The sequence below is a fragment of the Trachurus trachurus genome (genome assembly GCF_905171665.1).
Source record: "Trachurus trachurus genome assembly, chromosome: 12".
Taxonomy (NCBI): Eukaryota; Metazoa; Chordata; class Actinopteri; order Carangiformes; family Carangidae; genus Trachurus; species Trachurus trachurus.
The window spans coordinates 839,726-852,768 of NC_139908.1; the positions used below are offsets into that span (position 1 = coordinate 839,726).

General features: G+C 38.8%; 1 protein-coding gene across 2 annotated transcripts in view; it reads right to left on the minus strand.

The window, feature by feature from the left end:
* ube2l3a (ubiquitin-conjugating enzyme E2L 3a) overlaps positions 1 to 12,975 on the minus strand; it is a 274,466-nt gene extending 261,491 nt beyond the window's left edge. The window contains exons 1-4 of one of the 2 annotated variants that reach the window (XR_014595805.1): positions 12,872 to 12,975; positions 8,967 to 9,062; positions 6,330 to 6,516; positions 2,245 to 3,421 (exon numbers count right to left, since the gene is read on the minus strand). Coding sequence is in view for 1 of the 2 variants with exons in the window: in XM_083983688.1 (XP_083839814.1) it covers positions 3,267 to 3,421; positions 6,330 to 6,516; positions 8,967 to 9,062; positions 12,872 to 12,898 (465 nt within the window). In the remaining variant the exon portion in view is untranslated. Of the gene's footprint in view, positions 1 to 1,693; positions 3,422 to 6,329; positions 6,517 to 8,966; positions 9,063 to 12,871 lie in introns of those variants that run through there. The other variant, XM_083983688.1, reaches the window with a different exon arrangement.
* Between the last annotated feature and the right edge of the window lie 68 nt (positions 12,976 to 13,043).

The window sequence follows — 13,043 nt, forward strand, 5'->3', positions numbered from 1 at the left end:
AACCGATGAACACATCATTTTAGATGAAAGTTAAGTTTTTCTGTAAATTCTGGAAACAAAACTGAAGTTTGGGGGAAAAAAGGCCCAGAGAGCATAAACAATATTCACTCAAATAACATTTATATAAACAAATGTTATTGTGACGTAGGAGAAAATACAGAATAAAAGAGGCTAAAGGTTCACACACAGTAGAGCTACTCTCTGAAGGTTTTTATATATTACTAAGTGATAATAACATTGTTAGTATTATTCAGATAAAACAGCTCATTATTAATATAATGTAGTTTCATGTGGTTTAGCTGACATTAAATGTTTTATTATGAACCTATATTATTTAAATCCAGTTGAATTAAAGAGTAAAGAATAAAGTCTCAGGCTGAAGTTTGAAGAGGATGAGATTCTATTTTTTAACTCTTTAAAACCAAACTTTATTAAACTTATGCTGTTAACACACAGAAACTTTTCATTCCTGTTTTTCTTCAGATTGAATCATGTTCAGTAGAAACTTTAATTCATATTTAGATTCATATAATGAAATGACGTCATAAACCAGAAGCTGAAGTGAAACTGACTTTTCTGTCACTTTTATTGGTCTGTTTATTGAATTATGGCAGAACAATTAATCCGTAAAAGAAAGAAAAACTTTATATTTAACCTGTGATCTGACTCCATTTATTTCACAACCTTCTTTTTCTTTATTTCTCACATCTTAATTATTACATAACGTTATTATATTAAGTCTCAGTCTGGATCAGAGGATTTTATCTTTCTTTGCTCTTTTTATTCATTTATTTTCCTTTAATTTAATTTATCTTCATTGACACAAAAACTCTTCCCAGGTCTGATGAAGCTCCGTCACTCGTGTCCAGCGATCAGGACACATTGATGATTGACCTGCAGAACTTTAATGAGTTTAAAGCTCAGATTCATTCACAACGTTTAAAGGGATAGTTCAACATTTTGTCAGACTGGCCCATCACCATAATCCCTATAGTCATAGCAGTAGGTTCGTTACCTTTAATTGTCGGTGCAAGCTGTTTTTAGAACGGCGGAGCAGAGCCGTGAGCTGCTCAGAGCTACGCTACGGAGGCTCATTATGGGATTTCTTGGTTTCCCTCATCAAACTCATCAAATACACAATCCAACAACTCCACAACGCTCTGGTGGACAAGTTGTGAGCTGCACATTCACCACGCTATGAGATAATAACACAACGTTACCACACAGAGTTGTTTTAGAGGGAAATTCAGAGACTGCTTGATGAAAAACTGTCCCTGAAGGCAACGTGCATCAGTGGTTTTGCATGAATTTCCCTCTACAACAACTCTGTGTGGTAACGTTGTGTTATTATCTCATAGCGTGGTGAATGTGCAGCTCACAACTTGTCCACCAGAGCGTTGTGGAGTTGTTGGATTGTGTATTTGATGAGTTTGATGATGAGGGAAACCAAGAAATCCCATAATGAGCCTCCGTAGCGTAGCTCTGAGCAGCTCACGGCTCTGCTCCACCGTTCTAAAAACAGCTTGCACCGACAATTAAAGGTAACGAACCTACTGCTATGACTATAGGGATTATGGTGATGGGACAATTTGACTAAATGTTGAACTATCCCTTTAAGAACAAAGTAACCTGCTTATATAAGAAGGAGGTAACACTAATAACAGTTATAACAGTTGAACCTTGGAGGCCGACAGAGGTGGAAGGATTTTAATCAGACGGGGAGTTTCACCCCCCCACACACACACAAAAAAAAAAACATCTGAAATACAAAGACGTGTCAGCGAACGCACCGCCACAGACCGCCACACACTCCTGCTAACGTGAGTAAATTCTGCATCAGTAACAAAGTCTAATAATAAGTTTCATGTCCGGCAACAGAGTGAGTGGACAGAGGACAGTGCATCTGGAGGGAAACCAACCGACCAACCAACCAACCAACCAACCAACCCACAGACAGAGAAGCAGCAGCATCGGATGCTGAGCGGATTTAACGTCTGACAGAAACAAAAACACAAAATAAAACGACCAAAAAAAAAAAAAAAAAACAGTAACACTTTACTGTAATAGATATTCATCAGATTGACATAACACTGTCATAATAACCATCAATGAATACTTATGACAGCTGTGGTTAAGTGTCATTCAGTAAGTTATGTCACTTTTTTTAATGCAAAGTTGACATTGTGTGAGATGTTTTTGTTCTGACAACTTGACATAAAGACAATTTAAACTGTCATAGCAGACCTAATGGACAAACTTTAAAAAATTATGTAATAAGTTCTCATAACAAGGACATCTCAAACAATGTCAACTTTGCATCAAAAGTGACATACACTGCAAAAACTCAAAGTCTTTCCAAGAATATTTGAGTTATTTCTTGTCAAAATGTCTCAATTTTAGTCAAAACTAATCTCTTTCCACTTAAAATAAGACTCATCACCTAAAAATTAACTTGTTTTTAGATTTTCTTTACTTGTTTCAAACTAATTTTCAATTGAAATAAGTAGTAAGCAAGTTTTTTGTGCTTGTAATAAGAAAGAAAAACTTGCTCCACTGTCAGATTTTTTTCAAGTTTCAAGTGAAAATCTGCTTGAAAGAAGTAAAAAGTGTCTAAAAACAAGCTGCTTTTAATGTGATGAGTCTGATTTTAAATATAATGAGATTTGTTTTGACTAGAAATAAGACAAATATTCTTTTTGCAGTGTAATTTAGCGAATGACACTTAACGACAGCTGTCAGAAGTATTCATTGATGTTTATTATGACAGTGTTATGTCAATCTGATGAAACCTATTCCAGTAAAGTGTTACCAAAAAAACTTAAAAAACTAAAAAAACACAAAACAAAAGCTTAAAAATGTGTAAACAGGTCGGCGTTAAGCTAACGATTAATCTGAGATTAACATTCAACACTTGAGAAAAAGCAGAACAGCACTTTTCTTTTCTTTTCTTTTCTTTTCTTTCCAGGACGCCACCTCGGACTATTTTCTTATTTTTTTTATTTTTCTAAAAAGAAATCAGTAGAAAGAAGTCGTTAACAAACCAGAGGGCGCCACCTAGAGGCCGCCGCCGGCGACTCGCCTAAAAGTCCTGCTGCTTCTTCTTCTTCTTTTCTTCTCTTTTTTTTTTGTTATTTTTTTGTTTTGTTTTTGGCAAAGTGAAACAGAAACACAAGCCTCTAGTACAGGAGTGGTTGGAGAGTGCTAAGACGAGGGCGAGGGCGAGGGCAGGGCGAGGGCTCTGATTGGCCGACAGGGAGCAGAAGCCGTCAGTCCACTGGCCGCTTCTCGCTGTGTTTCTTTGTGAACTCCTCGGCGTTCTTGATGAACTTGGCGCGGTCCTTCGTGTATTCCTCCGCCAGGTCGGCGCGCAGCGGGTGTTCAGGCTGAGGGATGTTGACCAGGGAGATCAGACACTGGATCACTGCAGACACACACACAGACACACACACACACACAGACACACAAAGAGACACGCACACACACACACACACACAGACACAAGATCATTAATATAAGTTCAGTTCAGTTTTATCGTCCCACAGGGAAACAGTAACAATTCATACAAGATAACATCAAAACCATAAAACCATAAAACCCTCTAGTACGACGGAGCATTAGGGCCACACTGACAAATAAAAAAATCACAGACTTCAAGAATAAAGTCGTAAATTTACGACTTTATTCTCATAAATTTGCGACTTTATTCTCATAAATTTGCGACTTTATTCTCATAGATTTGCGACTTTATTCTCATAGATTTGTGACTTTATTCTCATAGATTTGTGACTTTATTCTCATAAATTTGCGACTTTATTCTCATAGATTTGTGACTTTATTCTCATAGATTTGTGACTTTATTCTCATAGATTTGTGACTTTATTCTCATAGATTTGTGACTTTATTCTCATAGATTTGTGACTTTATTCTCATAGATTTGTGACTTTATTCTCATAGATTTGTGACTTTATTCTCATAGATTTGTGACTTTATTCTTATAGATTTGTGACTTTATTCTCATAGATTTGTGACTTTATTCTTATAAATTTGTGACTTTATTCTTATAAATTTGTGACTTTATTCTCATAGATTTGTGACTTTATTCTCATAGATTTGTGACTTTATTCTCATAGATTTGTGACTTTATTCTTATAAATTTGTGACTTTATTCTCATAGATTTGTGACTTTATTCTCATAGATTTGTGACTTTATTCTCATAGATTTGTGACTTTATTCTTATAAATTTGTGACTTTATTCTCATAAATTTGTGACTTTATTCTCATAGATTTGTGACTTTATTCTTATAAATTTGTGACTTTATTCTTATAAATTTGTGACTTTATTCTCATAGATTTGTGACTTTATTCTCATAGATTTGTGACTTTATCCTCGTAAATTTGTGACTTTATTCTCGTAAATTTACAACTTTATTCTCGTAAATTTACAACTTTATTCTCGTAAATCTATTACCTTATTCTCGTAAATTTACAACTTTATTCTTGTCTGTGTTTTTTTTTTCTCAACATGGCCCTAATACTCCGTTGTACTCTAGCGCTGCATTTTGTAAAAACATTTTTGAAAGCAATGTTTAATAAACTTTGCCTCATTTTGTAATAAGTTGCTACATATTGCACCAAATTATTACATTTCTTCATTAAAAGAAATGCAACACTCACATTTTGTAATAATTCAGTGCATTATGTAACAACTTATTACAAATTGCGTTCAAGAATTTTATTACAAAATGTGGCAAATTATGACATCATGAGATGAAAATGTATTACATTACTACAAAATGCAGCGCTACAAACCCACTAACTCCAGTTAAGATCCAATAAGAAACTGTTTAAGAAGTCAAATGCAGATTTAGAAGCAGATGGCTCTGAAACGCTCAGGCTACATTTAAATGCAAAAGTGGCGTTGCTGCGTTCTCACTTTTTATTTTGCGTTTAGACAAGTGTTTTGGGAGAGGAAATCTGCCTGCATCTGGTGACACAAAAGTCTGTGGAATCCAACATATTTGTTGTTATTTTCCTGTGATGAAAACGCAGAGCAGACTTTTGTGTTTTCAGCCTTTACACGGAGACGCAACAGCAGAGCGTTTTGAAGATTTCCACTATGGAGGGTGGTTTCACTCTTTTTACGTTTTCAGTAGGGATGGGCATTTCCAATCATTTTCTAACCGAGTATCCTAACCTTGTCGTACCCGGGTAACCGAATACTGTAATCAGGGTTCCTACAGCTTAAGCCAAGTTAAATTTAAGACTTTTTAAGACTTTTTTTAAAGCCACTTGAAATGAAATTGAAGACCGACTTCATAATAAACACAAATGCAGAAAAAAAAAGAAAAAACCCACATCAATTACATAGGGTTAGGGACAATTTGACCCACTTTCCTATGTGATCCAAGGTAAAGTGACTGCTACATGAACATTGGATTGTGTCTCTTTCCAGCTGTCCTTTCTAAATAAATGCATAAAAAGTCCGGAAAAACAAAACACTGACTCTGGAGCTGGAGGTGGTGAGAAATTTAGTGTTGACGGCCGCCACTAACTTCTCTATGTCAGAATGTTACCAATTATTTTGAGATTTGAGAATAATTACAACCATAAAATACCACTTACCATGTGTTAACATTTTTAAGACTTTTGAAAAATACATTTTAATGCCAATTAAGGCCTTGTTTTTAGATTAATGAATTTAATGCCTTTTAAGACTTTTTAAGGATCCGTAAGAACCCTGGTAATAAAAAATAAAATGAGGTCATGTCTGATGGACAGAGCGCAGCCGGGGCATAAAGCTCTCTGTCCGTCAGACAGTTGCATCACTGACACACAGCGTCGTCAGACTAAATATCATGTGATAATAAGAGCAGAGATGGAGTTTAAGATGCACATACGGGGCAGATGAGCATCTTTATGCCGCGGCTGCCTCGGAGGAGAAAACTGTTTTTTCTTTTCTTTTTTTAAATCATTAGCGGTGTTTATTTATTAGTCCACTACATGTTGGAGCCTTCAGTCCTCTCTACCTCGCATCGTCTCAGGAAATAACTGGGAAGGTTTCAGAATGTTTGTAAACTGAAAGCAGCAGATTTTCTACCAGACTTGATGACACCTGTCGTCTCCGAGGGAACCACCACAGATTATTGTAAAAGGTTTGAAAGTCCGAGGCTCGATCCAAAAACACTTTTACACAGCAGAAAATCACGTTGCTTCATCCAGAACTGTTGAACACGACAAAAAGCTGAACCACGGCATGATGATGTAGCTTGATCCGACACTAGACTGTTGCTCTAATGTGACGTTTTTTAATCCTAAAACCCCCCCTCACCTTGGCATGTGCGTGTAGCCGGCTTCCAGTTCTCCACGCTGATGATGGGCAGACACACCTGCCCCTTCTCGTCGATGTTGGGGTGGTAGATCTTGGTCTTGAACGTGATCTTTGGAGGTTTGAAGGGATACTCGGCCGGGAAGATGATCTCGATGCGGAATGCTCCTTTATCGTACGGAGCGCAGTCCTGCACCGATCAAACACACCACACACACCTTTAGTTATATTATTATTATTACTATTATTATCAAAGAAGAGGAGGAAAACGCAGCAACTCATCACGTGTTGGAGGTTTTATTATTGGAGGAACTGATTAGATTCTTTGTGACAGCCAAAGTTAGGAACAGATACAGATCTACTTCAGCACCACATGTTGAGAAGATGTGGAGATGTAAATGTGGACGACTCTTTGTCCTAAAATCGTAACGTTTTGTGAAGATGTTATTGTCAGGACTCTGGGTCGTGGTTTATCTACTGTAAATCCATATAGATTAATACTGCACTCTGGCATCAGGACAGGGAACGTTGTGTTAGGAGAGAAGTAGGACTAGCCTCGTTAACCAGCCTCTCCCAGAAATGCATTTCATTTCATTTCATCTCATCTCACAGGGAGGTCTGGTCTCATCCATGGCCTGAAACAATCAGCATCGCCGCTCAGATTTCTGTGATTGACACAGCACGTCGGCCAATCAGGGACCGACGTCACTACACTGCACGACTCTTACCACAACGAGCACGGCAGAGTTATCTAGCAGTAGCAGCCTAAAAACAGCTGAAACACCATCAACCCTAACCCATTACAGCAGTTAGACAAGAGCCAGAGTCGGCGCTTGTTGAGTTTCTAGAAGGAAAAGATGTTTCCACTGTTCTTCCAACTGGATTCAGCAAAAGTTTGATACGATACCAACTTGCTGATTGGCTGAATGGGGTTGTCTGTCAACGCTACTACTCCCGCCCAGCCCAAACGTTTACAGGGGGAATGAGGCCAGACTCTTACTGTGAAATGAAATGAAATGAAATGAAATGAAATGCATTTCCAGGAGAAGCTGGTTTACGAGGCTAAAGTAGGACAGATATTTACTGAAGAATTCAGTTAGTAGCTTGTAAGAAAGCAGTCAGACCCAGCAACACAAGATGACTGGCTGAAGATGAAGGTGAATGAAACACATGTTATTATTATGGAACAACTGAGTGAAGAGGAACAAGGTGGTGGAAAGTGGGAGAAGTGGAGTGTTTACATATGAAGGACAGGATAAGGACTATTACACTGATAACAAAGCAGGAACCAACTGTAGAGGCACGCTGATCCAACTTCTTCTTTATCATGTCTGTTTTTATTGGCTTTAACTAACCCTAACCTAACCCCTATGTATAATGTTCACACACTGCCAAAATTTCAAAAAAACAACAAAAGGAAAGTGTCACAAAAAAAGAGGAGAAGGAAACAAATTGATTTCTATATTTAATGAACCATACCAAGAAAAAAAGACAATAAAAAGTTGGTCTTAAGGATATACGGAGGTTAAAACAACAGAAACAGAGAGGGAGTCGAGGAGTCTGGATGGAAACATGTGAAACAGCAGCGACCGCTGAGAACTGAGATGGTCGACAGAGTTCAGCTGGAAGAGAATGTAGGCTAGTCGCTACTGAGAGAAATAAACTAACAGGTGGATCTAGATTCTCTTTTGTTACTTTATATCTCAACAGTCCAACAGAAGGATCAACACTGACTGAAGATACGTTTGACAGGTTGTAGGAAAGATATAAACCAGGAAACGGCTGCAACTAGATCCTCCAACAGGATCATTAAAGACATTTACTGCTCAGAGAGACTTTGGTTTTAAAGCTATAGTGCGTAACTTGTACGTGTCTGTAAATCTCAGTTTCACCCAGGCCACTACAAGAGGAGATGATCCAACGCTGATGAAGCCGTTCAGCTCCTCTAACACCTCACCGTATTTTTCAGTATTTGTTCTTTTTGTATTTGGTGACGTTAGCTACATTCCCGCGCTGGCTCACAGGAAATAATGGTGCATTCAAGGCAGCCCGTAACTCGTGTTTTTCCGACCTGTGAAGGGGTCGGAAGTTACGAGTGGCCGTTATAGTGACTTTCACAGGTAAAACAGGTCGGAGAAACACGAGTGGGTTGCCTGGAACGCTACAAAGTCGTAAGTCGTGACTTGAAGCCGTAACTTACTTTCTAGAGCGCTGCTAGAAGCAACACAGCGGAGAACCCGAAGAAGCCACCAAGAGGTTCAGAAGTGGATCCTACTAAAAAGAAAAAGACTTCCCGTTTGGCAGAAGAACGAGACAAACGGTGGCGGTGGGGAGGGGAGGGGCGCCATGTTGAGGTGCCGCCGTATCGTTGTATTAACACAGAAATCCTCTAGGGGGCGATGGAAGTTACGCACTGTAGCTTTAAGACTTGATCTGGAGAAATGAAGTGAACGCTGGGAAACATGGATCTGAACAGTGTGACATTAAACCATGATGTATGTGTAGAAGAATATTGTGATTTTATCTATAACAACATGATGACCTCATGTTCTTTGTAACTTCTATGTAAATAAATAATAATAATATTATTTGCAGCATGTATTGAGCAGCGTACAGCAGCAGCAGCGTTGTGTGACTCACAGGAACGATGAGGCCCTGCCAGGTCAAGATGTTGGCTTCATCCACCTGGATGTTACGGAAATGTTTCATCCCAGATTTACGGATGTCGTCCAGCTCCTGCAGGAAAACAACAACAACAACAACAACAGTTAATGTGATGACATCATAATACTTTAATGTTTTGTATTTTGTTGTTTTTGGAATGCCTCTGCTTGTAAACTGCTAGCAGGTTTTGATGTGTTGTACAGCACTTTGATGTAAAGCGCTTTATAAATAAATGTATTATTATTATTTATATAAAGTGACATCATCCTCTCATTAGTTCATGTTCCTGCTGCTGTGGAAGAAACTGATTATTGATCTACAGCTCATTTCCTTTGATCGTTTCACTCCATAAGAGTTTCCCAGAATCCTCAGCGACAGAGCCGAACCCAGGAGGAAACACTCAACTCTACTCAACTGATTTTCAAAGTAAAGCCACTTTTTTATTCCTCGTGTTTCTTGTTTTAAGGTGATTTCAGATTAAAAGGAAACAGAATCAACGGTGACAAGTCTGATCTGAGCTCAGTGTGTTGGTCTGTGTGTGTGTGTGTGTGTGTGTGTGTTCATCTCTAACACCTGTCTGCAGATGTTACAGGTTCTGTTCCGTCATAGTGAAGGTGTGAGAGTTTTATCATCACATCACAGTTGTTTTACAGCAGGTTTTAATGTTTCTAGTTCCCCTGTTTGGAACAAAAGGGTCAAATAAAACACATGTGTTGTGTTTTCATTGTTTTGTCATTTGCCAACAAAATAAAACCAAATAAAACTCTTTGGTGCAAAGTTTCATGAACTGGGAAACCTCCAGACTTCTTAACCACTCCTAATAATAATAATAATAATAATAATAATAATAATAATAATAATAATAATAATAATAAAGACTCAATAAAAACTATTTCAACATTTTATGTTTCTTCTGTCATCTCCCTGTTGTGCAACATCAGATAGTGATGATCAGATTAAACAACAGGTTGGTTGAGATTTGGTTTCATCACGTTGCATAAACATGAAGCAAAAGTAAAAGTAAAAACAAAAAGAGATAAAACAACAACTTCAGGTTCAGAAATGTGACGATAACTTTTATATTCCAGATGTTCTGACCCATCTGTCTGTGACCTGTTGATGAATAAAACATCTGGATCACAGAGAGTTTAGTCACTGTGAGAATAAACCAAATCCTCTATTGACTATTTGACTTGTATCTAACTGGTGTCCAGCTGTGGTTGTTTTAAAGGGCTTTATAAATAAAGTTGAGTTGACTGTGTCAGTCAGCTGACAGGAAGCAGCAGCGTGTTTAGTCTTTTCTACTTCCTGTTGTTAACACCTTGTTGTTGTTGTTTCACCTGAAGCCATGACAACACAACACCACCGGGGGAATTCCTGCCTCACCCAGGCCCTTTTCAGGAAAGTGAAACTGTAACTGTCTCAGTCATGTTTCAGATGCTTATGGGATGTCACATGACTTCATTTAAACAGCTTTTTATCAGTCAGTCAGCCAGTCAGTCCACTGTAACTGACTGAAATAAACTCCTCATTTTATTATAGCAAAACATAACACAATTTAGAAATAGATTAAAACATAGTATGATAGAAGCTATAAACAGGATTGATTAATTGGGTGTTGATTGCAACTGTAATGCTGTTAAAGCAGAAGTAAGGTGAATGTTTGTGTTAATATAAGTCTTAAATAGTTGTATCTTCCGACAGCAATCACTTCTATAGAGTGTTTGGTCTGAAACACGGGTCTCAGCCCCCGGAGTTAGCAGCCCCCGCCCTCGTCATGGATCTATTGGTCCTCGTCCCTACGTCACCACATTCAGGCGCATCCCTTGGCTGCACACACAGAGAGGACTGCCCCTTTATGCCGTTCTCTCTCCTTATTGGATAAAGGTTGTAGGATACAAGGAAAGTTTTCTCCTGGGCTCAGAGCAGAGCAGAGTGACTGACAGACCCGTGTTTCAGACCAAACACACTATAGAAGTGATTGCTGTCGGAAGATACAACTATTTAAGACTTAGATTAACACAAAAATATCACTCACTTCTGCTTTAAGACCAATTCTTAATCCCCAGGGGAAGTGTTTGAAATATTCAGGTCATAAATTGTCATCTATACCAAATGTTTACATTTTTTTAAATCGGTTTTTGTTTTGTTTTGGGTTTTATTTTATTAAAAATGACACGCTAACATTTAAATTGCTGCCAATTCAATGCTACGTTAGATAAATGGACCAGTATTTCTTACATTTACCTTCACTTTGTCGCACATCTGCCTCTGTGTTTCCAACATAATATTTTTTGGAAAGTGACGGTTTAGGAAATCTTTACCATTAATTAATTGTGGCGTTTAATTCCACGATTAATTGTGAAAACAAGTAATCATGACATCCCTAAATGAAACTTTAAACCTCAGTGACCTCATCTCAACAGAGTGAAAAGTGAAAGTAAAGAGCAGCTGATAGATAAATAAACATGTCGACTACTGGACTCAGGTCTCATATAACAACACATTTAGATTTCAGAACAGTTTAGTAGGCCTATTGTTTCTTATTTCCACTGTTAAACGTGTACATTTAACCAGATCTAAGACATTTCAAAGCCCAGTCTCTTAATTAAAGGGATAGTTCAACATTTAGTCAAATTGGCCCATTGTCCATAATCCCTATAGTCACAGCAGTAGGTTCGTTACCTTTAATTGTCGGTGCAAGCTGTTTTTAGAACGGTGGAGCAGAGCCGTGAGCTGCTCAGAGCTACGCTACGGAGGCTCATTATGGGATTTCTTGGTTTCCCTCATCAAACTCATCAATTACACAATCCAACAACTCCACAACGCTCTGGTGGACAAGTTGTGAGCTGCACATTCACCACGCTATGAAATAATAACACAACGTTACCACACAGAGTTGTTTTAGAGGGAAATACAGAGACTGTTGATGAAAAACTGTCCCTGAAGGCAACGTGCATCAGAGGTTTTTGCATGAATTTACCTCTATAACAACTCCGTCTCGTTTGGTTTGGAGTTGTTGGATTGTGTATTTGATGAGTTTGATGAGTTTGAAACCAAGAAATCCCATAATGAGCCTCCGTAGCGTAGCTCTGAGCAGCTCACGGCTCTGCTCCGCCGTTCTAAAAACAGCTTGCACCGACAATTAAAGGTAACGAACCTACTGCTATGACTATGGGGATTATGGCAATGGGCCGGTTTGACTAAATGTTGTTGAACTATCCCTTTAACAACATTAATCAGCTGATCTGTGAGTAAATAATGACAATATTAGTTTTAAAAATGAGCCAGTGTGAAGCTGTTTTAACACAAACCACTAAAACTAATAAACCTGATTGATCCATTAATTGATCCATTGATTGATTGATTGACTCCTCGTTGCCATGGTAGCTGTTGCTGCTTTTGTTTTGTTTTGCCGGGGTCTCACGTCACGTCACGTTACGTCACATCACGTCACATCACGTCACGCCCCAGTCCCAAAGTCTCCTCCATGTTTTTGACACGAGCTGAACACACACACACACGTTGTACGCCCTAGGTGTGTGTGTGTGTGTGTGTGTGTGTGTGTGTGTGTGTGTGTGTGTGTGTGTGTGTGTGTGTGTGTGTGTGTGTGTGTGTGTGTGTGTGTTAAACTAACTAACTCTCTCTAACTAGTTCCTCTCTCTCTCTCTCTCTCTCTCTCTCTCTCTCTGTCACCGCCGTCTGACGTCATCATCCTTTCATTTTGTCCGCACGCGACCGCCTCTATAATAACCCTCTCTACGGGGTTTCCTCCGGGCCGCTGCAGCCGGGTTAAGGTGGTTTAGTGGATAGGTGTTTAAGGTGGACTGTGTAGGTGGATGGTGTGTAGCTGTTGTGTTGCTGTGTTGTGGTGTTTTTACCTTTCCTAGTCTCCTGGTCGAAGTCATTGTGGGGCTGAGATCTCTTCTTCTTCTTCTTCTTCTTCTCCGTCTTCTTCTTCCTGTTTCTCTCCTCTCTCCTCCTCCTCCTCTTCTTCAGCTGTGCTGTGAAGCGGCTGTAACCGGTCTGACCGGGGCGGTGGCGCCCCCTGGT